This window comes from Pristiophorus japonicus, chromosome 9 (genome assembly GCF_044704955.1).
Source record: "Pristiophorus japonicus isolate sPriJap1 chromosome 9, sPriJap1.hap1, whole genome shotgun sequence".
In the NCBI taxonomy this organism is placed as follows: Eukaryota; Metazoa; Chordata; class Chondrichthyes; family Pristiophoridae; genus Pristiophorus; species Pristiophorus japonicus.
In genome coordinates, this window is record NC_091985.1 from 59,835,373 (window position 1) to 59,862,113 (window position 26,741).

The 26,741-nt window shown below is 45.0% G+C and overlaps 1 protein-coding gene across 1 annotated transcript in view; it reads right to left on the reverse strand.

Moving 5' to 3' along the window:
- The window catches only part of LOC139273064 (metastasis-associated protein MTA3-like), a 355,482-nt gene that overhangs the window by 143,611 nt on the left and 185,130 nt on the right, over window positions 1–26,741 (reverse strand). Inside the window, exon 7 of the mRNA XM_070889376.1 lies at window positions 23,630–23,732. Coding sequence (XP_070745477.1) covers window positions 23,630–23,732 — 103 coding nt within the window. The remainder of the gene's footprint in view (window positions 1–23,629; window positions 23,733–26,741) is intronic.

Below are 26,741 nucleotides of genomic sequence, written 5' to 3' on the forward strand. Positions count from 1 at the left end.
GAAAAATGGTCAAAAAACCCAGAAGTTCACTTATAGAAGCACCCAACCTTATTCCCCAAACCTTCGAAAGAGCAAAATCATTTCTATACTTCTTCGAATTCTAAAGCTTGTCTTAAATTGTACTTTGTGGCATTAAGAATCAAAGCATCATACAGTAAAGAGGCCATTCGGCCCATCATGCTTGTGCCGACTCTTTGAAAGCTCTATCCAATTAATCTCATTCCCCTCCTCTTTTTCATAGCCCTGCAAATGTATCCATTTCAAATATATATCCAATTTCCTTTTAAAGTTATTACTGAATCTGATTCCACCACCCTTTCAGGCAGTACATTTCAGATCATAACAGTGCACTGCATATAAAAAAATTCTCATCTCCCCTTTGAATCATTTGCCAATTATCTAAGTCTATGTCCTGATTACCAAGCCTCCTGTCAGAAGCAAATACCAACTTGAGAAGACATCATTTGGCGTGAGTTAATTACATTTGAATGTTGCTACTGCTCACTATTGAGCATATATGTAATCTCCATTGCAAACTAGATTTCAGAAGACTTTGAAAGTTCCAGAATTTAATGGCACCATTTTCATTTTTGAAAGAAATTTGAGGAAAATGACAAACTTAAAAATATATATATAACAAGCATCATTCGCTTCTAGGTTGGTATGGGAAGAAAAATCAGAATATTTCCAAAAGATATTTCTGCAAATCTAATAAAATAGAATTGATACAAAAAATTGCTCTGAATAGCAGAAAGGGAAAAAGCAGCTTTTCTCATACCACTGTCAGATGCAAAATAAAAGCACAACTACATCAAATGTAATTAAATGGATTTCCTGCCTCAGCTGGCAACAGCAATAAGCAAAATAAATGTACCTTCATATGCACAATAGCCTCAAGCATCAAATTACAACTGAACATTTGTGACAGCCTCTCTTTCAAAATTTCAGTCACACCCCCACAACTTCCATAATACCACTGTTGCTTAAGGTCACATTCTTTTTCAAGTGCCTGTTGCTTTTTTTGGTTACTTTTTTGGGAAGAGGTGATTGGGAAAACTGATTCATTTACTGCAACTCACCTTGCCAAATTATCTCTGTCAGCTTTCAATTCCAATTGCAGTACATAAAGGCAGCCTTTCATGACATTGTTCCACTTTTAGACAAATGCACTGTTTCATTCTATCAACTACACAGTATCAAATAAAACTATGTAAAGTAACACAAACTAAAGTGGAGAAGCAGACTGATTGAAATAGAAATAATGGGCTCGATTTTCCCCAGTGATTTGTGCCGTTTCTTTGGAGCAGGCTGCTTTTTCTGGCCTAACTTAAAAATCCACAGTTTCCCCAATCAATTTGCACCAGCATAACTCAGTTAGTCACGTTTTTTTCAGGTAAGTTTTTTTTTTCGTCCAAAGTGGGCGTAACCAGCCACCTACACCAATTCTGGCCATTTAGTGAACTTTGGTCAGCTGATAGTTACTCCAGTTCTGCTTAGGCCAGCGTATGTCTCCTCTCAAGAAAACCCTTGCAGAGCACTCACTCGGGGACCGGAGAGGGTCGGCGGGGGAGGGAGCAACTGTTTTATCCAGAAAGACCTGGGCATGGCGATGCCTCTGGAAGTGCCACAGCTGTTTTGGAGGTAAAAGAACATGGAGTATCAGGAGGACCATTACTCAGATAACTCCGAAGTGACGACAGAAGCATGAATCCAAACTCAACTTATCAATAAAGTGTTTGCAACTGTTTAACAATCTCCCTTTGTCATCATTTAACCGCACCTTCACAAAAATTACAAGTCCTTTAATCCAGTACGCATCCTATATCATCACATCATAGAAACATAGAAAATAGGTGCAGGAGTAGGCCATTCGGCCCTTCGAGCCTGCACCGCCATTCAATAAGATCATGGCTGATCATTCACCTCAGTACCCCTTTCCTGCTTTCTCTCCATACCCCTCGATCCCTTTAGCCGTAAGGGCCATATCTAACTCCCTCTTAAATATATCCAATGAACTGGCATCAACAACTCTCTGCGGCAGAAAATTCCACAGATTAATAATCTGAGTGAAGAAGTTTCTCCTCATCTCAGTCCTAAATGGCCTGCCCCTTATCCTAAGATTGTGTCCCCTGGTTCTGGACTTCCTCAACATCGGGAACATTCTTCCCGCATCTAACCTGTCCAGTCCCGTCAGAATCTTATACGTTTCTATGAGATCCCCTCTCATCCTTCTAAACTCCAGTGTATAAAGGCCCAGTTGATCCAGTCTCTCCTCATATGTCAATCCAGCCATCCCTGGAATCAGTCTGGTGAACCTTCGTTGCACTCCCTCAATAGCAAGAACTTCTTTCCTCAGATTAGGAGACCAAAACTGAACACAATATTCCAGGTGAGGCCTCACTAAGGCTCTGTACAATTGCAGCAATACTTCCCTGCTCCTATACTCAAATCCCCTAGCTATGAAGGCCAATATGCCATTTGCCTTCTTCACCGCCTGCTGTACCAGCATGTCAACTTTCAATGACTGATGAACCATGACACCCAGGTCTCGTTGTATCTCCCCTTTTCCTAATCTGCCGCCATTCAGATAATATTCTGCCTTCGTGTCATTGCCTCCAAAGTGGATAACCTCACATTTGTCCACATTATACTGCATCTGCCATGCATTTGCCCACTCACCTAACCTGTCCAAATCACCCTGCAACCTTTTAGCATCCTCCTCACAGCTCACACCGCCACCCAGTTTAGTGTCATCTGCAAACTTGGAGATATTACATTCAATTCCTTCATCCAAATCATTAATGTATATTGTAAAGAGCTGGGGTCCCAGCACTGAGCCCTGCGGCACTCCACTAGTCACTGCCTCCCATTCCGAAAAGGACCCGTTTATCCCGACTCTCTGTTTCCTGTCTGCCAACCAATTCTCTATCCATGCCATACATTACCCCCAATACAATGTGCTTTGATTTTGCACACCGATCTCTTATGTGGGACCTTGTCAAAGGCCTTTTGAAAGTCCAAATACACTACATCCACTGGTTCTCCCTTGTCCACTCTGCTAGTTCCATCCTCAAAAAACTCCAGAAGATTTGTCAAGCATAATTTCCCCTTCATAAATCCATGCTGACTTGGACCGATCCTGTCACGACTTTCCAAATGTGCTGCTATTTCATCCTTAATAATTGATTCCAACATTTTCCCCACTACTGATGTCAGGCTACCCGGTCTATAATTACCCGTTTTCTCTCTCCCTCCTTTTTTAAAAAGTGGTGTTACATTAGCTACCCTCCAGTCCATAGGAACAGATCCCGAGTTGATAGACTGTTGGAAAATGATCTCCAATGCATCCACTATTTCGAGGGCCACTTCCTTAAGTACTCTGGGATGCAGACAATCAGGCCCCGAGGATTTATTGGCTTTCAATCCCATCAATTTCCCCAACACAATTTTCCCCCTAAATCACATCGGAATTTTTTGGCCCTACATGGTCATCCAAACCAACATAACATGAATGAATAACCAAGCATGACATAAGTCTACAGTTTTCTGTATGACTATAATTTCCATGAATAACTAATTACAAGCAACTTAAAAGTGACCATAAACCATCCCATTCTTTCCTTACTCTATGCTTACCCTGGATATCAAGCTGCGCCCGCTTAAGATCCCGGTCCTAGTCTGGAGGCCTCTCGATTGCCAACTCGGAGCTGTACTGCGCATGCACGTCCATTGCAGCGATGTCAACAACTTATGTTTTTTTCCCAGCGCATGCGCAGAAGGCCCAGCTGCGTTTTTCGGCGTAGACAGCAGGCTCGACCCCGAGGTGACTGGCCACGCTACGCGGCTCCTGATTACAGTATTAACATTGGGGGAAGTTTGGACATTTTTTTTGGCGCATTTATGGACCTAAATAACCAGCGCAACTCTGGCAATATGCCAGAAAATGAGCTTGGGCAAATTGAGCCCAATATTTGTAATCCTAGCCATTCCTGTTCACCATTCCAAAACAAAACTAGATTTATGGTTGACAGAGCCCATTTCCTGTATTTATCCCCTCACCCCTTTCCCTCTCTCCCAGAACCACGATAGGGCCCCCCTTGTCCTCACCTTGCACCCCATCAGCCTCCACATTCAACAGATCATTCTCTGCCATTTCCACCACCTCTAGCGTGATGCTTCCACTAATCACATCTTCCGCTCCCCTCCCAACATCCCTCTGCAACACCCTGGTCCATTCTTTACCCCCAACATCTGCTCCCCTTCCCACAGCACCATTCCATGCAAGTGCAAGAGATGCAACATCTGTCTATTTCACCTCCTCCCTTCCCACAGTCCAGGCCCCCAAACAAAAGTAAAATTCCAGAATACCAAGTAATAAGAAATTAATTTGATTTTTCAGCTATCTTAAATCAGTGGTCTTTTTTTTAAATTCATTTACACGATGTGGGCATCGCTGGCAAGGTCAGTTTCCCTCACAGTGACATTGTCAACTCACACTTTCAGTAACTTGCCATGCAAAAAATTTAAAAACCTAAATGTGCAAGAATGGAACTAATGGATGATGCCGTTAGGTGCCCTGCTGCAACAAAATTAGGCCCATTGTTAATTGTTCCTTTACCAATGTACCATTCTCGCCCAATTGCCTAGATAAGCAAGGAAATGAATTAGAGAGGCACTCTGGGTAATCGGCCATTCAATGTTTGAAGTTTGTGGCACATGTTCCCTCTAATCATGTGAGAAAAGGAAAGAACTCACCATGTAAGAAAACAGGCCCCAGTGCGCATCTCACCATGCTTGCACACCATTCTTTAAAGAAATTGACCTGCCAAGATCACGACCACAAGTAAAAATAACCTTTAATATATATTAAATGTTTTGCTCGTAGCACAATTTCCTGTGTGTGTCTCACTTCTTGTCTTATGTCTGTCATGTCTAGAAATGACTTTTAACCTATAAAGACCTTTTCTTTTAGTCCTCCCAACATGACATGGCACTACTGCCCTTCAAGATCCATATCTACAGGCATGTTCTATTTAAATGTTCTATTTATTTTTAACTTCCCTGCAGCTCAGTATTTTTGTTATGCAAAGTTAAATATCATGTTGACCTTTGCCTTAGACTGGAAATGCACAACAGAAGTTGGCAGTAGGTTCATACGGTTTGCTACATTGAATAATTTTTCATTTTGCAAAATGCAGCATGTTCCAGTCATTAAAATGATGAGGGATAATGAGGGAGGAATAACTTTTTTGAGGTAGCTCAAGTTTAGCTATCTCAAGAAATTACAGTGTTAGCATTGTGATTTGTTAACTTATGTTTTAAAATTGGTATCTGATTACAATGGAAAGATTTTTTTTAAAGAATGCCATAACATGTATAAGCAGGATTCAGCACAATCTCTGAAGTGAATGTTGTGACTTTCTGTGAATTTGGCTAATTAAGTTATTCGACATGATAACTGTAGAGGGCAGCATCAGTTCCATCAAACATTCACATTTTAACTTTATTGAATCAAAGATTTAGATAACACTATTAGTAAACTTAATTGTGAGTTTCACATTTTTTTCTTGAAAATAAAAGCAGAGTAAAAATAATTTTAATGTTTTTATTTTGCCCGTCAATTCTGTAGGCGTATTCTGCAAGATTGCTCACAGAAAAAAAATCTATCTTGTAACCGAGTCTCTGTTTCTTTCCCATGCTGGAGTTCTTTGCATGACTCTTTCTTCGTCTTCCATCTTTTTTCTTTCTCTTTCTCGCGTACTTTGCTAATTATAGGGTTTCGCTTTGTCTGACACTTTTTCTCAAACCTCTACTCCCCTCTCTTTTGAATGTCTCTGCATAGCTCGCATACACATTCCTGTGCTCAATATCTGTCTCTTATCTTTTTATGACACATATTATGTAGGAAAATGGGTTGAAAGCAAGAGTGGGATGGCATGTGACTGTTTGAAATAAGATGTGGTTAATGGTTAGGCTAGGAGGAAAGTTGCAGCAGAAGTATGGGTTCGAGGGAGTGAGCAGAGTGGCCTTGGCCTGGTTGTAATAACAGGGATGGAATGTGGGAGCACAGGGGTCTGGGAACATCTGCTGAGATTGCTGTCTGGGACACTCTGGCTGCATGAGTAAACACAAAGGACAGCAACTACTTCATGGGCACAAACGAGCAGACAGGACAAAAAACACTCAGGACAGTCAAGCTGGAAGGCAATCTGATCAACAACATTCTCGAGGCAGGACAGTGCACAGGCAGGTTTAAAATTCCTGGTCCACTGGAAGCTGCTATCAATTTCCCCCCAAGCTCTCCCCACTTGCCTAACGTCAATCCTCTCCAAAGTTCAGAGTTTCCCACTTATTTGCATCAGGACTATGTAGCTGCATAACCCTTTTATCCACTAAAATAGCGCAGGGGTGGGAGAAAAAAGATTGTGTTTAATTCTGACAATTATTTTTATCTGTTATGTGACAAACCTTACTTCTAGTGGGCTCAATTTTCCCCAGTGATTTGTGCCGTTTTTTTTGAGCAGGCTGCTTTTTTTGGCCTAAGTTTAAAAAAACGGTTTCCCCGATCAATTTGCACCAACGTAACTCAGTTACGATTTTTTTTTTTAGGTACTTTTTTTTTCCAATTCTGGACAGTTAGGCAAGTTTGGCTAGCTGAGAGTTACTCCAGTTCTTCTTAGGCCAGCATATGAAGCCTCTGCAGAAAAACCTTCTGGAGAGTTAAGGAAATCGGTGTAGGTAAGGAAATCAGCGCAGGTTAGTGCAGCAGATGCCCAGACAGCAACAGGAGAGGTAAGAGATAGGGGGAGAGGGGGGCGATGGGAAGCCTTTCAGTATAGTTAGGTGCAGGGACTGGGAGGAAGGAGGCCATTTGGCCTGGGATAGGTGCAGGGGAGCGGAACCGAGAGGCTACTCGGGTCCAGGGTCAGGCGGGGGAGCGGACTGGGTGGCCACTCGGCCTGGGCTAGGGGTGGGGGAGCGGAATCGGCAAGCCACTCGGGGCTAGGGTTGGGTGGGGGTGCGAGACCGGGAGGGGGGGGGGGGGGGCCACTTGGAGCCAGGGTCGGGTGGGGGGGGCGGACCTTCAAGCCCTTCGGCCAGGGGCAGGGGAGCAGGACCAGCAAGCCACTCAGAGAGCTAGGGTCGGACAGGGGAGCGGGACTGGCAAGGCACTCGGGGCGGGCTAGGAAAGCAGACCGGCAAGCCCTTCGGCCAGGGCTAGGAGTGGGGGAGTGGAAGCGGCAAGCCACTCGGGGCTAGGGTCGGACAGGGGAGCGGGACCGGCAAGGCACTCTGGGCTAGGGAAGCAGACCGGCAAGCTCTTCGGTCTAGGATAGGGGCGGGGATTGGCACCGGCATCGGGAGGGGACTTTAATAATTGGAGGTAAGTTGCTGCAATGTATTTTAGTGTGTTGCGAGCTGGCTGTATGTTTCACTTTCCAGCCTCAACCCGCATTGTGTCCCTGGTTACTGTGGCAACCCGATCTTTTTGGCGCAGATCAAGGCTCCACCCCCAAAACTAATGGACAGGTTAGGTTGTGCCAAAATGAAGAAATCCAACGGGGAAACTTAGGACATTTTTCTTTGGTGTACTTGGGCCCAAAAAAAACGGGCGCCAAAAAAAAGCTTTAGGGAAAATTGAGCATTAGGTTTCTCAATTTATTGTCCATGATGGTTACTAAAAGACACTTTCAAGAAATATTTGGTGTAATTTCAGTAATTTGTCTTTTTTTCTCATTTGTATTTTGTGCTAACAAGGTCATTGTTAATTGGTTTTTTCATGTCTTTATTAATTTTTCAATAGAATGTTACATACCCATATTGCCTGCTTTTGACAAGGTCGCTCCCTACCTGTTCAAATGTGATTTATTCAGGTTTTATGAGATTTGAGCCAGACACAAGTGTGACACATAGTCTGCATATCAAATGTAATACCTAAAGTGTGATGGACACAGGCACACATTACACACGGAACTGTTTTGTTTAAATCCAGTTTTCCCAATAGAAACTGGAGACAAGAACTTGCTGAAATGTATCATTTAGCCCCTCAAGCATGTTCTGCCATTCAATGAGATCATGGCTGATCTGTGAACTAATTTTCCCATTGCCCCATATCCCTTAACACCTTTGGTTAACAAAAAACTATCAATCTCAGATTTAAAATTAACAATTGACCTCGCATCAATTGCCGTTTGCAGAAGGGAGTTTCAAACTTCTCCCAACCTTTGCATGTAACTTCACTCTTGAAAGGCCTGGCTCTAATTTTTAGACTAAAGCCCCTAGTCCTAGACTCAACGAGGGATCACTAGATTGATTCCTGGGATTAGAGGATTGTCCTATGAGGCGAGATTGAGTAGAACGGGCCTATATTCTCTGGAGTGTAGAAGAATAAGAGGTGATCTCATTGAAACGTATGGGGCTAGACTTTCCATTATGATCGCTATCGCCCAAGAATTGGCAATATTTCCAGCGTTAGTGTTTTTTTTATTTTTTAGGATCACAGGAATGTCGCCCATTTTATAAACCGCTAGTTTTACCTTTATAATTTGGGCGATAGCCTTAGCAATGTGAAATGGGTGATAGCGATGTATTCAGTCGTGCAAGGCTGGTGCCCATAGCAATGGTCATGAGCATGCGCCTTTTTTTTTCCAGGCAAAGAACTTTTCCCGTGATTCGGGAGGTCAAGAGTCATTTGCATATGCTCAGAAGGCAAAGGAAGGGAGAGAGAGAAAGGATTTTTGAAGGAAGGTTTGTGGAGGCTTGTGAATTTGAAGGAATTGAGAAAAAAAGTAATCGGATAACAGAGATGAAACACGAGGAGTCGGGAATGAGGCCGTCGTCCACGAGGTGGAGACTCAGTGGGTCCAATTAACCCGGGATGGCCGTGGATCCCGCCCCCCGCACCCCACCCCCCCCAAGAGTATACCAGCGAATATGGGCGGATATCGCCATGATAGTCTCATCGGCAGCCCCCGATAGAAGAGAGCCAGACCTGTGCTGCAAGCACTGGAACAGTCTTGGTTCATCCGCAAGAGTAAGTATTAAATTATTAAATTTATAATTGTAATGATGCACTGACTCATTAATTAGAATGTAAATCTGCCAGATTGTAATTAAGCTGCGTTATCTTAGGTAGCTTCCCTGTTAATATTTGGACTGGGGTCAGACCCTGCACTCTTTAACTCTAATCTTACTGAGATCCCTTAAAATTAATCGACAGTATTAATTATTATATAAACGCTTTGATCAAAAATTGGGGTCAAAGGAATGACTGGAAACAGACAGACTGCAAACACTCAGCATTTCTACCATTTTAGTTTAGAAGGAGAATTATTAAATTATATCGCTGCTTGTGTGCTGTGAGCAACTCTTTAACTTGGGCACCGTCTCCTTTTTGGTTGGACTGGTGGATGGGGGCACGTCTGAGCGCTGAGGGAGCCGATCAGCTTTGCCCACACTGTGAGAGTCTCTCCAGCTGCTGTCAGTAGCACAGTGACCCAGTCTGGACTGGGGGAGAGCTGCTCTGGTTCACTGTCTGCTCTGGGACACTAGCTCCGGCCACACGGAGGTCTCCGAGCACAGCCCAGGGACACAATGCCCCCTCCCCTCATGGTCCTGTCGTTGCCAAGCTCACCAGCGGTCCTGATTCCCCCTCTCGGGGACCTCCATCAATTGCAATAACCCAGCTCCCTTCCCTCCCCATAGGTGCCGAATGGCATGGCCCATAGATGGGGCCTTTCCTGGGGATTGTATGCAAGAGGGTTGGTGTCAAGTATTAGTTCCTAAACACGATCTTATTAAATATTTTCTCTGAACATAGATGTTATTAACCATGCATCCATTGGATACAAACCATATTAGCATATAACATTAACGATGAATAGCATGTGAGGTGACTAATTGTGGATTACAGTATCTGTTGTGTTTCCGTAATAGTATCTTAGCAATTAGCTTATGCCATGCTCTTGTCACATTTGCAAAGGAAGATATCTAAGAATCAGGCGGAGCGGAGGAGGGCCTGCTGACCTTTACGCATTGACCGATCTCGAGCAGCATGCCGCAGCCTTAGTAGGCACGTATAATCGTTCTGCCACCCATGGTGGTGCAGATCCCGTTCTTGCACCACATGAGTAATGTGTAAAGCAGTGGCAATTTAAAGTAATTTAATGCCATTTGATTATAATACATGAATGATGTAATGTCATGCATGCAGCTTCTGCACTCTTCTGTACTCATGTTAATCATATGTAACGTCTTCCGTTCACATTTATTGCAGTAGTGTTGCTCCTCATACATATGCCTGCGTAGCGCAAGCATTCTCATGTCTCCCTTTCTCTTCTACTAACCTCAATTATGTTTTCCAGCTCCCCAGGTGCAATGGGAGGTCCCTGGAGCATCACCCCAATCGCTGTAGGTCGTGTTGACCACAGGGGAAGAACAAGAGACGACCGAGGAGGATGATGAGCCTGAAGGGTCGTCTTTAGTACCTGCGGCCACATCATCCACAACGGATGAAGTTGCGGGGTCAAGCGGCTTGCAGCAAGGCACTCCGAGTCGTCCAGTGCCCACGCCGACCCCGCACAGCGACAGGCAGATGTGAACAAAGACATGGTGTCTCTGTTGAGGGCGAGCATCAACATTGGTTGAGAGCTCCTCCAAGCAATTGGTGGGTTGACCGGCAACATTGCCACAATATCTGCCACTCGGAGGACATGGGGCAGATGGTTGAGGCAATGCGGCGAACGGCCGACTCCGTCGATGCCATGCGGCAGGCGATAGTTTCGGGATACGGCACTGCACCCCAAGGTGCCGTACCACCATCAACTTCGATAGATGTGAGTCAGGAGGAAGCAGTTGCTTCTGACTCGGAAGAAGTTTCTTCAGAATCGTCTTCTCCTCAGCCTCCTGAAGTCGATCTGCAACGTCACCCCCAGCCCGGCCCCCCCCGCCCCGCCCATAGCAGCAGTCCTCGAGGTGCTCTACTGCAAGATGACTTAGCTCGTTACTCGGGGCGTAAGTGGAAAAGGGGGGTGGGTTATAGGTAAGGGAGGGAAGAGTGGCTGCAGGTAGGGACGGGGGGTCTAATCTATTTTAATTAGAATTGTTGACTGTTCTTATTGTTATTAAAAATTTGTTGAATGTTGGGGGTGGTGGGAGGGTGTTTTTGTAGTGTTATCGGGATTGTAAATTTATTGTTGGGTGAAAAATGTTGTTGACTGTTGAGGGTGGGGGGTGGGGGAGATGGGTGTTATAGTTTGTTTTAAAAATTTTACATCAATTGTTACATTATTAAAACATTTTTATTGAACTTTACAATTGCTGTGCAGTGTCTTCTATTAACGTAAGGTTAAATATCAATACAAGAGTTGCAAACAATAGCCAGGCCAGGCAAGGATGAAAGATAATGCAACTGTAACCAACGTAACTTCACATTCATTTATAAGTCTTGCAGCTGCTTAACTACCACGGGGCTTTTCCAGTGGTGTGGGGACCGGGGGGGGGGGGGGAGGCATGGGTTCATCGCTAGGCTTTTTTCCTCCCCAAGGTCCTCGTCCTCTGCCACCTCCCCCCTCTCCTGAGATGGACCGGCAGTCCCATCTGGCAATTGTTGTCCTCTCCTGATAGCTAGGTTATGCAACATGCACCACACCACAATGGACTCAGCAACCTGCTCAAAGTGGTATTGTAGGTTGCCTCCTGAGTGGTCTCGGCACTTCAGAACTCCAATTGTCTTTTCAACTATATTGCGTGTGGCTATACGGCTTTCGTTGTAGCGCTCCTCGACTTCTGCCTGGGGCTTATGCAGGGGAGTCAAGAGCCAGCTGGCAAGGCCATATCCTTTAACCCCCAGCATACAACAGTGACTTTGTGGCTGACTCTTAAACAGGTCAGAAATGGTGCTCTCATGCAAGATGTGCACATCATGGATACTCCCTGGAAAATTTGCATTTACTGCCATGGTTATTTGCTTGTGGTCGACAACGAGCTGCACATTCAGGGAGTGGAATCCTTTTCGTTTCCGAAACACCTCTGCATCTTGTAAAGGTGCTCGCAGGGCGATGTGCGTACACAGTCTATTGCTCTCTGCACCTTGGGGAAGCTTGCTATTCTCGAGAACCCCAAAGCCCTCTCACTCTATGCCTCCCTGATCATAGGGAAGTTTATAAAGTCCATCCTGCATGCGTGAAGGGCTTCAGTCACCTGTCAAATGGAGCAATGTGTGGTGTGCTGAGAGAAGCAGCAAATGTTGCCAGCTGAGGCCTGAAAGGAGCCCGATGCATAGAAGGAAAATGCCGCAGTAACGTGAACCTCATCAGGCAGTGCGGTCCTGATGGTGCTGGTCGGCTGCAGATCTCCCTTAATTAGCTGGCATATCTCACTGATGACCACCTTTTGGAAGCGCAGCCTTCTGATGCACGTATTATCGAACAAGTCCAGGTACGGTCGCTTTTGTGTTGGGTGTAATGTCTCCGCCTCCTCAGCAGTCTGCCACCTCTTTGATTGGGCACACAATGCTCTTCAATGAACCTTCTCCCATTTCTATTCTGTAGCATGTAAACAGTCATCAATACTGGTTGAAAAATTACAGGCCCCATCACTATAAATCATTATAAATGCCCTAATCTGCCTTCAAAATTCTTAAATTGTGCTCAACAAATACAATATAAACTTGAAATTAACCACAATGTGATTAGATGATCGGCAAGATTCTAAAACGCCCTTAAAAACACCCACGAATTACTTCAATGGACCCATCCACTTCAAGCAACCTTTTATTAAACTTCCTCCACACTGCCGGGTTAAGACCAGGTGAGTGCAGCTTTTCTTGAGTGTCTGTTTGGGCGAGCAATCATTTGGGCTCAATATGGGCGAAATGCTAAAAGTAACGCTCGGCGATAATCTGGGCGACATTTGGGTGCTAGTTTCCATTATAAACAGTATTCTGGGCCTTGCACGAGTGATGACCTCAGATTTTTTTTTAAATAGGCCGGGCGATTCCGCTCTTTCGTGTATGCCGACAGTTGCGCCGGTGATAAATGGGTGATAATCAGGCGCTAGTTTCCATTTATCATCGAATATGGACGATAAACTGAATCTCGGCGCTTATATGAGCGCTAAATGGGCGCTAAATGGGCGATTATGTGCCGAAAGTCTAGCCCTTAAGATTCTAAGGGGGACTGACAGGATAGATGCTGAGAGATTGTTTCCCCTGGCTGGAGAGTCTAGAACTAGCGGTCATAATCTCAGGATAACATAGAAACATAGAAAATAGGTGCAGGAGTAGGCCATTCAGCCCTTCGAGCCTGCACCACCATTCAATAAGATCATGGCTGATCATTCACCTCAGTACCCCTTTCCTGCTTTCGCTCCATACCCCTTGATCCCTTTAGCTGTCAGGGCCATATCTAACTCCCTCTTGAATATATCCAATGAACTGGCATCAACAACTCTCTGCGGCAGGGAATTCCACAGGTTAACAACTATCTGAGTGAAGAAGTTTCCCCTCATCTCAGTCCTAAATGGCTTACCCCTTGTCCTTAGACTATGTCCCCTGGTTCTGGACTTCCCCAACATCGGGAACATTCTTCCTGCATTTAACCTGTCCAGTGCCGTCAGAATTTTCTATATTTCTATGAGATCCCCTCTCATCCTTCTAAACTCCAGTGAATAAAGGCCCAGTCAATCCAGTCTCTCCTCATATGTCAGTCCTGCCATCCCGGGAATCAGTCTGGTGAACCTTCGCTGCACTCCCTCAATAGCAAGAACGTCTTTCCTCAGATTAGGAGACCAAAACCACACACAATATTCCAGGTGAGGCCTCACCAAGGCCCTGTACAACGGAAATAAGACCTCCCTGCTCCTATACTCAAATCCCCTAGCTATGAAGGCCAACATATTATATGCCTTCTTCACCGTCTGCTGTACCTGCATGTCAACTTTCAATGACTGATGTACCATGACACCCAGGTCTCGTTGCACCTCCCCTTTTCCTAATCTGCTGCCATTCAGATAATATTCTGCCTTCGTATTTTTGCCTCCAAAGTGGATAACCTCACATTTATCCACATTATACTGCATCTGCCATGCATTTGCCCACTCACCTAACCTGTCCAAGTCACCCTGCAGCCTCTTAGCGTCCTCCTCACAGCTCACACCGCCACCCAGTTTAGTGTCATCTGCAACCTTGGAGATATTACACTCAATTCCCTCATCCAAATCATTAATGTATATTGTAAATAGCTGGAGTCCCAGCACTGAGCCCTGCGGCACCCCACTAGCCATTCCGAAAAGGACCCGTTTATCCCGACACTCTGCTTCCTGTCTGCCAACCAGTTCTCTATCCACGTTAGTACATTACCCCCAATACCATGTGCTTTAATTTTGCACACCAATCTCTTGTGTGGGACCTTGTCAAAAGCCTTTTGAAAGTTTAAATACACCACATCCAGCAGTTCTCCTTTGTCCACTCTACCAGTTACATCCTCAAACAATTCTAGAAGATTTGTCAAGCAGGATTTCCCTTTCATAAATCTATGCTAACTTGGGCCGATCCCGTCATTGCTTTCCAAAGGTGCTGCTATTTCATCTTTAATAATTGATTCCAACATTTTCCCTACTACTGATGTCAGGCTAACCGGTCTATAATTACCCGCCTTCTCTCTCCCTCCCTTCTTAAAAAGTGGTGTTACATTAGCTACCCTCCAGTCCACAGGAACCGATCCAGAGTCAATAGACCGTTGGAAAATGATCACCAATGTATCCACTATTTCTAGGGCTTCTTCCTTAAGTACTTTGGGATGCAGACTATCAGGCCCCAGCGATTTATCGGCCTTCAATCCCCTCAATTTCCCTAACACAATTTCCCACCTAATAAGGATTTCCTTCAGTTCCTCCTTCTCAGTAAACCCTCAGTCCCTTAGTATTTCCGGAAGGTTATTTGTGTCTTCCTTCCTGAAGACAGAACCAAAGTATTTGTTTAACTGGTCCGTCGTTTCTTTGTTCCCCATTATAAAATTCACCTGAATCTGACTGCAAGGGCCCTACGTTTGTCTTCACTAGTCTTTTTCTCTTCACATATCTATAGAAGCTTTTGCAGTCAGTTTTTATGTTCCCAGCAAGCTTCCTCTCATACTCTATTTTCTCCTTCCTAATTAAATCCTTTGTCCTCCTCTGCTGTATTATAAAATTCTCCCAGTCCTCAGGTTTGCTGCTTTTTCTGGCCAATTTATATGCTTCTTCCTTGGATTTAACACTATCCTCAATTTCCCTTGTTAGCCACGGTTGAGCCACCTTCCCCGTTTTATTTTTACTCCAGACAGGGATGTACAATTGTTGAAGTTCATCCATCTGATCTATAAATGTTTGCCATTGTCTATCCACCGTCAACCCTTTAAGTATCACTCGCCAGTCTATTCTAGCCAATTCACGTCCCATACCATCGAAGTTACCTTTCCTTAAGTTCAGGACCCTAGTTTCTGAATTAACTGTGTCACTCTCCATCTTAATAAAGAATTCTACCATATTATGGTCCTTCTTCCCCAAGGGGCATCGCACAACAAGATTACTAATTCGTCCTTTCTCATTACACATCACCCAGTCTAGGATGGCCAGCCCTTTCGTTGGCTCCTCGACATATTGGTCTAGAAAACGATCCCTAATACACTCCAGGAAATCCTCCTCCACCGCAGTTTGGTTAGCCCAATCAATATGTCGATTAAAGTCGCCCATGATAACTGCTGTACCTTTATTGCACACATCCCTAATTTCTTGTTTGATGCTGTCCCCAACCTTACTACTACTGTTTGGTGGTCTGTACACAACTACCACTAGTGTTTTCTGCCCTTTGGTATTCCGTAGCTTCACCTATATCGATTTCACATCATCCAAGCTAATGTCCTTCCTTACTATTGCATTAATTTCCTCTTTAACCAGCAACGCCACCCCACCTCCTTTCCCTTTCTGATATCCTTGCTAAATGTTGAATACCCCTGAATGTTGCGTTCCCAGCCTTGGTCACTCTGGAGACATGTCTCCGTGATGCCAATTACATCATATCCGTTAACTGCTATCTGCGCAGTTAATTTGTCCAGCTTATTGCGAATACTCCTCGCATTGAGGCACAGAGCCTTCAGGCTTGTCTTTTTAACACCCTTTGCCCCTTTAGAATTTTGCTGTAATGTGGCCCTTTTTGCTTTTTGCCTTTTGCCTTGGTTTCTCTGCCCTCCATTTTTACTTTTCTTCTTTCTATCTTTTGCTTCTGCCCCTATTCTACTTTCCTGTCTCCCTGCAGAGGTTCCCATCCCCCTGCCATATTAGATTAACCCCTCCCCAACAGAACTAGCAAACACTAGTGACATTGGTCACTAGGACATTGGTTCCGGACCTGCCCAGTTGCAGACCGTCCGGTTTGTACTGGTCCCACTTCCCCCAGAAACGGTTCCAATGTCCCAGGAATTTGAATCCCTCCCTTCTGCACCACTCCTCAAACCACGTATTCATTTGAGCTATCCTGCGATTCCTACTCTGACTAGCACGTAGCACTGGTAGCAATCCTGAGATTACTACTTTTGAGGTCCTACTTTTTAAATTTAGCTCCTAGCTCCCTAAATTTGTTTTGTAGGACCTCATCTCGTTTTTTTACCTATATCGTTGGTACCTATATGCACGACAACTGGCTGTTTACCCACCCCCTTCAAAATTTCCTGCACCCGCTCCAAGACATCCTTGACCCTTGCACCATACCATCCTGGAGTTTTGATTGCGGCCGCAGAAACATCTATCTATTCCCCTTACAATAGAATCCCCTATTACTATAGCTCTCCCACTCTTTTTCCTGCCCTCATGTGCAGCAGAGCCACCCACTGCTCGCACTCCCGCCTCCTCGACGACTGCTGGGCCTATATAGGCCGCTCCGACGTTCCCGGACTCCCGCTGCTCGCACTTCCGCCTCCTCGATGACTGCTGGGCCTTTATAGACGGCTCTGACGTCTCCGGACTCCCGCTGCTCGCAATCCCGCCTCCTCGACGACTGCTGGGCCTTTATAGGCCGCTCCGACGTCCACGGACTCCCGCTGCTCGCACTTCCGCCTCCTCGATGACTGCTGGGCCTTTATAGGCGGCTCCGACGTCTCCGGACTCCTGCTGCTCGCACTCACGCCTCCTCGACGACTGCTGGGCCTTTATAGGCCGCTCCGACGTCCCCGGACTCCCGCTGCTCGCACCCCCGCCTCCTCGACGACTGCTGGGCCTTTATAGGCCGCTCCGACGTCCCCGGACTCCCACTGCTCGCACTCACACCTCCTCGATGATTGCTGAGCTTTTATAGGCCGCTCCGACGACCCCGAACTCCTGCTGCTCACACTCACGCCTCCTCGATGATTGCCGGGCCTTTATAGGCTGCTCCGATGTCCCCGGACTCCCACTGCTCGCACTCACGCCTCCTCAACGACTGCTGGACCTTTATAGGCCGCTCCGACATCCCCGGACGTCGGAGCTGGCCTTTTAAGGGGCTGGCCTTTTAAGTCTGAGATGAGGAGAAATGTCTTCACTCAGAGGGATGTGAATCTCAGTCGAGAGTATACTCAAGACTGAAATCAATGGATTTTTGTACACTAAGAAAATCAAGGGGAATGGGGATAGAGCAGGAAAGTGGAGTTGATGTAGAGGTTTAGCTATGATATTAGTGTGTGGCAGCGCAGGCTCGAGGGGTTGTATGGCCTATTTCTGCTCCGATTTCTTATGTTGTTATTTCTTATTGAAGGCACATTCAATGGAAACATCCATAATTCTATGGAGAACACTGTTAAAACCAACATTGATTTCGAAGTTCATATGAAAAGTCCCCTTTGTGTACTTCAAAACAAGGAGATGCTCATACCAGTTTTCCATACAAAGAAAGATTGTAGACCCATTTAATCATTAGATACACTCTGATAGAGTTGTTTGTGATTGAGTTAAGATTGCAGACAAACCAAGACGGTAGGAGCATCACAGTTTTTAGCATAGTTCTCACCTCAGTACCAACAAAAAAATACTTCCATTTGGAATGATAAACCATTAGAAAGGAATAGTTTCTTATTGGAAAGAGATATCAATCATTAAGAATTTTTTTAATCCTTAGGTCCAATGCACAACCAACACTGCTCAGCTCTGGCAGACTCAAAAATCAAATCATCTTCAGTCCATTAAAGAAGTGGCTAAATTAATGTCCTCTCCACCTGAATGTATGCTCAGTGCAGCCTTCGGGCGTCTGAGGAAAAGAGTGTTCGAAGACCAGGCCTTCAAATCTACCACCAAGCTCATGGTCCACAGGGCTGTAGTAATACCTGCCCTCCTGTATGGCTCAGAGGCATGGACCATGTACAGTAGACACCTCAAGTCGCTGGAGAAATACCACCAACGATGTCTCCGCAAGATCCTACAAATCCCCTGGGAAGAAAGGCGCACCAACATTAGCGCTCTCGTCCAGGCTAACATGCCCAACATTGAAGCACTGACCACACTCAATCAGCTTCGCTGGGCAGGCCATATAGTTTGCATGCCAGACACGAGACTCCCTAAGCAAATGCTTTATGCGGAGCTCCTTCACGGCAAACGAGCCAAAAGTGGGCAGCGGAAACGTTACAAGGACACCCTCAAAGCCTCCCTGATAAAGTACAACATCCCCACTGACACCTGGGAGTCCCTGGCCAAAGACCGCCCTAAGTGGAGAAAGTGTCGAGTCTCAACGCCGAGAGCGTGCAGAAATCAAGCACAGGCAGCGGAAAGAGCATGCGGCAAACCTGTCCCACCCACCCCTTCCCTCAACAACTATCTGTCCCATCTGTGACAGAGTCTGTGGCTCTCGTATTAGACTGTTCAGCCAGCAAAGAACTCACTCCAGGAGTGGAAGCAAGTCTTCCTCGATTCCGAGGGACTGCCTATAATGATGATTCAGTAATATCCCCGCTCCCTAAGAGAATAAAAGGGTCCTTAACAATCCTGAGCAATCCTTGAAAATGGTTACTCTGTCCAATGACAGTGTCCAGTGAGGCATTTACCATCAGCTAAATAGATCGATAATTTGAACCCAGCCACCTTTACATAGAAGTGGGAACAGAAACTTCCAAGTGAAAAGCAATATAACACAAAAATTTAACATACACACAAGTCAATCTCCTGTGTCGATCCCCATAAGGAGTCAAGACCAAAAGTGCAGTCTTCAGGTGAAGAAGTTAAAGACCGCCGGATGTTAGACAAGAGGGTATAGACACCACGTTAAAGTCATACATTCTGAGCTGGATTTTCCAGTCCTTTGCGCTCCTGGTTTCGCCCTGTAGCGGCGTGAAAGGCAGCCTCCAGCGCCCCATCGCGATCCTCTGGTCCGGTTTTGTGACGGAATTGCGCCAGGTGTGCAACGCCTCTGGTTGCAACACCGGCATTAGTTTGTGTTATGTATGTGAACCTAACTTATGTGTAACACTTGCCACTAGGCAGCACACCTGTGGGAGACCTATGGGTCACCTGTGTACCCTGGAGCAAGCAGGTATAAAAGGCAGTCCATCATGCTGCTGCCTCACTTTGGAGTTATATTAAAAAGGACATGGTCACAATGGTTTGAGCTTACAACACAGTCTCGTGGAGTTATTCTAAACTTAACAGTTTGGACTTTTGCGTGATCCGCCCGCCCGGAAGTGCGCCCGCAATGACTGCCCGGGAAATCAGTGCAGTCCAGCAAAGCCGGCCCGCAATGACTGCCCGGGAAATCAGTGCAGTCCAGCAAAGCCGGCCCGCAATGACTGCCCGGGAAATCAGTGCAGTCCAGCAAAGCCGGCGGCACAGAGGAAGGTGAAGTACTCCAAAGGTAAGTGCAAGTGTTTGTTCTTTTAATTGTTTTAGCAATTTGTGTTGTGGTGGCGTGGGCAATGTTTTGGAAATGTTTTGCCATTTTTGTTTTCAAGTTGTCCCTCCCCCTCAGGCCTCTCTCGGAGCACACACGGCCCGGCACTTTAGTTCACGAGTTTCCCATCCTTGCACCACGAAAAGTGTACAACGCCTCCCTTAGCGCTGTGCCCCCTAACGCAGGGCCCAGATGAAGAAACTTCCTTACCAAAGCGCAAACTATTTCCGGCCGGCAACTTTCCCGCCCCGAAAACAGAAAAGTCTAAAACCCAGCCCCTTGACTTTTATTCCATTATTAATTCCTGCTATATTTACAATGGATACTACATATTTAAGTTTGTCGTACTGTGACTGCACCCTGCTGCTTGTAGTAACTTATAGAATGGGAAAAGTTGACAGGAAGTGTGCGGAAATGTAAATTTTTTTATATAATACTAGTCAATGCTGCGTGGCGTTGCATACAGGGAATCAAGATCATGTGTAGTTTTCAGGTGAAGTGGGAGAAAGTGCAGGGCATCGAAGTAATTCAGTTCCCATTTTAAAGATGTGAATTCTGTCCTTACTTTTATATTTCTATTTAACTTCCTGTGTTCACATTTATAATTTACATAAGAGTCTCTTATAAACGTGGGCATACCAATTTATAATGGGGAAAAGATGGCAGGAACTGCGTGCAGATACAAGATTTTCAATATATTATTATAAATTAATGTATGATGCCACCTTGAGAACACTGCAAAACCGTTTTCAAATCAAAGTAACAATACTTAATGAAAGCACATGAGTTACTTCAGAATCAGACCGTGTGAAAAGAAACCCTCCACATGGTGACTCATGAAGTGTCCACGATTCGAGTATAATGAGCTCTTTCTTGTTCTATTTGTTACTAATGATAAACAGGATGCTGTATATACATGCTGTACATCCTGTTTATCACTGGCAGTAAAAATTAGAACAAGTTAAAGCTCAAACTGGGGATACTTCATGGAGGATCTTGTTCTGATTGGAAAAAACACCAAGAACTGCACACTGCACCCATTCTTTTTGGAGATAAACTGAATCTTCATTTGTTTGTAATACCCCTAAATGCAAAGATATCTACGACTCTACCGGGTCAGACAGGATAGCTGTGTATGAAGCATAAGAATAAGATTTTCAGTGAATGAATGAATGAAGACAACCTTATAAGGTGAACTATCTTCTTTCATTCAAGCATCCTCTGCACAACATAGGAACATACCTAAGTAGTGCCATTTGGGAGGGGTCTTCCCTGCAGAGAAGCCATTAACACCAGCTGCTAAAATATCAGCATAGGCAGTCCCTTGGGGTCGAGGATGACTTGCTTCCACACTAAAAATGAATACTCAGATGACTGATGAACTCATTTTAAATGGTGGAAGATGCCTATGCGTGAATTCTTTTAACGTGCGGTGGCCGTTGCGTGCCAGGCACCATATAGGCTTGACGGAGCACAGTCTTGGTTCAGTGGCAAGGGGATTCAAGACGACTGGAGGTCAGGCTTACCGCATGTGCCAATACATGCACACAAACTCCTACTGTCTTCCTTCCTTCCTCCTTCCCACTGGATCTCTCTCTACGTGGAATTCATAGTACACAATGTGAGCTTCCCGAACTCACAGCCTCGCTATTGGCCCGTGCTGTGCCTTCACTTGGTCTTGTCCACACTGCTCCACCTCTGGACCCCGACCTCTCCGCTCCTCTGTGCCTCGTCCGTCCCGACCTCCGCATTGTTGATTCTGCTGCTGCGGTGGCTAGCTTTTTTTGATTTGCCCACAGCTCCAGCCTCGCACTCCAAACTGCTCCTCTGACTGTCCCATGTTTGGAGTGCGAGGCTGGAGCTGTGGGCAAATCAAAAAAGCTAAAACAGAACTCTATTGTATGCAGTAATCAAACCTTTATAGTAATCCTTAGTATATTACTATATGGGGTAGCAATTGGTCTCCGTTGCACACGTTCTCCAGGGCAATAACCAAAGTAATTTTGGTACCTGATCAGCAATGGCATTACCACCATATTGAACACCGCTTAATTGGTGTAAGCGGCTTTGCAGGCAATAGGCACCTTACATATGTTAATTAGAGGCCTAATGCCTGTTGAAGGACCCCGCTGTAAAATTAGCTTATGATGAGTAGAGCAGATGCTTGGACTGCCACTCTCAGAATTCTTCAATGGCTCCTGTGGCCGCTCATATTTTTAAAAAATCTTCCTGTGGAGTCAAATTTCTGTGTGTGTGTAGAAATTACTCCACGTGGCAGCCAAAAATTATCAAGCTGAAATTGTTTGAGAGATGTTCAGAAGTAGGCGTGCAATGGGTGGATTTACCTTTGTTCTGATCCGCGAACAAATCTAATGAATAAGATCAGAATAAGATGTGGAGTCGGGGATAAGTACCAGAATGGATAGACAGAAAGTAGAGAGTAGGGGTAAAGGGTAGCTATTCACAGTGGCAGAAGATGTAAAGTGGAACCTCACAAGGATCAGTGCTGGAACCACTGTTGTTCACAACTTATATTAATGATTTTGTCTTTGGAATCAAAAACACAATTCCTAAATTTGCAGATGCCATGCAAATTGGGGAGCGGGGGGGGGGGGGCGGGGGGCGATAGTCAATTACAAGAAGACATTAATAAACTTGCAGAATGGGCATATAATTGGCAACTGAATTTCAACACAGTTAAATGTGAGGTATTATAGTTTGGTAAGAAAATAAGGAGATCGTATAATTACTTGGAAAGTAAGAATCTGAATAGGGTGGAGGAGCAAAGGGATCTTGTGTACTAATACACAAATAGCTAAAAGTAGTGCTGCCATAAAAAAGCAAACCAAGCTCTAGGGATAGAATTGAAAAGTAGAGCAGTTATGCTAAAGTTGTATCAAATCTTGGAGTACTGTGTACAGTTCTGGTCGCCATATTCTAAAAAGGATAGAGAGGCATTGGAGAGGGTACAAAAAAGATTTACAGGGATGATACCAGAAATGCGAGGTTATACCTATCAGGAAAGGATGAACAGGCTGAGTAGAAAAGAGAAGGCTGAGGGGTGACCGAATAGGTCTTTAAAATGATGAAAGGTTTTGATAGAGTAGACACAAAGTGTTTCCACTTGTGAGGAAGGGCAAAACTAGAGGCCATCAATATAAGAAAGTCACTAAGAAATCAAATAGGGAATTCAGAAGAAACTTATTTATCCAGAGGGTGGTGAGAATGTGGAACTCACTACCATAGGGAGTAATTAAGGTGAGTATAGATGCATTTAAGGGAAGGCTAGATAAGCATATGAGGAAGAAGGTACAAGATCTGACATAATAATAGTGGAAAATGCACTCATCCACTTAGCTAGCCAATACTTGGTTACTGGTTTGCTTTGGGTCTCTCCACCACAGAAAAAATATAACCATTGCAACTTCTGTAATTGTTTTGTATAAGAAACATAATTTACAGCTGTATGAGGATCAACTTAATGAAAATGACGATCCACTTCTATCTGCAGTGGTTAGATATGTTGATCATCAGTAAGTCCCTTAGATTCCATTCAACTTTGTCCTTGGCTATTTTAAGACCATTCATGTAATTTGTAGGTCCACCATTCTGACATGTGCACTACTTTACAATTATCCACCCTAATCCCATTTGTCATTGTTCCACCCACTTTGTCCAACACAAACAGTATATTCAATTTTTTTTTTACTTGACAACATAAATATGCCAGTCTTTTTTTCCTGAACTCACCGTGCAACGACCAGGAACTGATCAATTTGTCGATCATTCAATGGGTTGTCAGGATCCCAAACCTTAATCTCCATCTTCGATTGATCTCTGGCATCTGATTCACCTACCAAGAATAAACAGAATATGATTAACACACTATTATTTCACACAGGAAGCATATACAATAAATAGCCACTGGTATTGCTTCAGGGACAATCATACAATCTACAGTGCTTTCCAACCTGGTACATTGGAATGTTCGCAAATTCAAAAGTGACCTAGATAAATTGTGGTGGAAGAGTGTGAGGGTGCTATTTTTTTTTAAATAGCCAGGTGGAGCACAAAGGTCTTTTCCAATCCCACACATTCTACAACAAAAGCAAAATATTGTGAATGCTGGGATCTGAAATAAAAATAAAAAATGCTGGAAATCTCAGCGGATCAGGCAGCATCTGTGGTGAGAAACAGAGTTAACGTTTCAGGTCATCGACCCTTCGTCAAGCTGGCAAAAGTTCGAAATGTAACAGACTCTTAAGGAAGTGCAGGGGCACTGAAAGGGGAGGGGAGGAAAGAACAAGAGGGAAGGTCTGTGATAGGGTGGAAGGCAGGAGAGATTTGAGACACAAAAGGGATGATGTTCCAAATTGAGATGGGAATGTCACAAGTTAGGAAACAAAAGATGAGTCTAAATAGGGTGTCAATGGCAGGGTATCAGCTGCCACGGGAAACAGAATTTAAAAAAAATAAATAAAAAATATAGATAAAATAAAAGGGGGGGGTTGTAAAAAAAAAAGGGAGGAAAGGGAACAAATTTTGGGCAGAGATTATGGTCTGAAATAGTTGAACTCAATGTTGAATCCAGAAGACTGTAAAGTGCCCAAACAAAAGATGAGGTGCTGTTCCTCGAGCTTGTGTTGAACTTCATTGGAACAGTGTAGGAGGCCGAGGACTGAGGGGTCAAAGTGGGAGGGGAACGAAGAATTAAAGTGACAAGTGACCAGAAGCTCGGGGTCATGCTTACGGACTGAATGGAGTTGTTCCGCAAAGCGGTCACCCAATCTGCATTTCGTCTCCCCAATGTAGAGACCACCACATGCTGAGCTGTGAATACAGTATACTAAATTGAAAGAAGTACAAGTAAATTGCTGTTTCACCTGGAAGGCGTATTTGGGACTATGGACAGTGGGAAGGGAGGAGGTAAAAGGGCAGGTGTTGCATCTCCTGCGTTTGTATGGGAAGGTGCCATGGGAAGGGGAGAGGGTGCTGGGAGTGACTGTGGAATGCACCAGGGTGTCATGGAGGGAGTGGACCCTTCAGAATGCTGAGAGGGGAAGATGTGATTGGTGGTGGGATCACGCTGGAGGTGGTGGAAATGGTGGAGGATGATCCGTTGGCGTGGAGGCAGGTGGTGTGACAGGTGAGGTTATAGTGAATTTTTGTCAATAGCTTATCCCCATAAATGGAAACATTTATGGAAGGGAAGGGAAGAGTCAGAGATGGACCATGTGAAGGTGAGGGAAGGTTGGAAATTGAATGCAATGTGAATGAAATGTTCTAGTTCAGGGCAAGAGCAGGAGGCAGCACCGAAACAGTCATCAATGTAGCGGAAAAAGAGATGAGGGCGGGGACCCCGAGTAGGACTGGAACAAAGAATGTTCCACATATCCCACGAAAAGGCAGGCATAGCTAGAACCCATGCGGGTTCCCAAAGCATCACCTTTAATTTGGAGGAAGTGAGTGGAATCAAAGGAGAAGTTGTTCAATGTGAGAACAAGTTCAGCCAGTGGTGGGAGGGGGGAGGTGGATGGGGACTGTTGGGCCTCTGCTCGAGGAAGAAGGGGACGCCCTCAGGCCATCTTGGTGGGAGATGGAAGTGTAGAAGGATTGGACGTCCATAGTGAAAAGGAAACAGTTGGGGCTAGGGAACTGGAAACTGTTAAAGTGGCGGAGGGCATCAGAGAAGTCGCAGGTGTAGGTGAGAAAAGACTGGACAAGAGGAGAAAAGAGAATTGAGATAGGAAGAAATAAGTTCCGTGCGACAAGAACAGGCTGAAACGAGGAGTCTACCAAGGCAGTCCTGTTTGCGGATCTTGGCAAGGAGGTAGAAGCGGGCTGTGCGGGGTTGAGGAACTGTGAGGTTTGGTGGCTGTGGAGGGAAGATCTCCAGAGAAGATGATGTCAGTGATGGTCTGGGAAATGATGGCTTGATATTTGGTAGTGGGGTCATGGTCCAGGGGGAGGTAGGAGGAGGTATCAGAGAGTTGGCGATCAGCCTCTGCAAGGTAGAGGTTGGTTCATCAAACAACAACAGCGCCACCCTTGTCAGCAGGTTTAATGACAAAGTTGGGGTTGGGTCGGAGAGAGCAGGGTGCTGCAAGGTCAGAGGAAGGTAGGTTGGAGTGAGTGAGGGGAGTAGAGGAATTGAGACGGCCGATGTCCCGTCGGCAGTTCACAATGAATAGATCTAGAGAGGGTAAGAGGCCAGAGGGAGGGGTCCAGGTTGAGCGAGAATTCTGAAAATGGGGAGAAAGGGTCAGTTGTGCAGAGGGAATACTCCTGGCCGAAAAAGTGGTAATGGAGATGAAGGCGACGGAAAAAGAGCTCAGCATCGTGCCGAGCTCACAATTCATTGAGGTGGGGATGTAAGGGGGATAAAACTCAGGCCTTTGCTGAGAACTGATCGTTCGGGGTCAGAGAGGGGAAGGTCACAGGGGACAATGAAAACACAGCAGGGGGTGAGATTGGAAAAAGGGATGGGATCAGAGGGAAGTGAAGGGGAAGAAGGTTCCAAAGGGGCGTTGGTGTCCAAGAATTGGTGCCCATACATTCCTGTATGTTTTGAGAAAAATCAAGAACTGAATTGACTTCTGCTATTCATGACTAGCCAAGAGGCATTCATTTGATCGAAAACAGAAATTTATAGGGGTTGATTTTAAGAAGAACCACTTTGTACTTCCCGAAAAAAACATAACTTTTCAAAAAAAATAACAATATTTAATCACTCAAGACCTGCCAACCTGAAAGACAGCCAAGTGCTGAAGGAAACAAGGTGTAGCCAAATGCTGCTTTGAGTTGTCACCGATCTCTAATTTTATTTTGTTTGATACAAAATACAAACAGTAATCTAATAAGG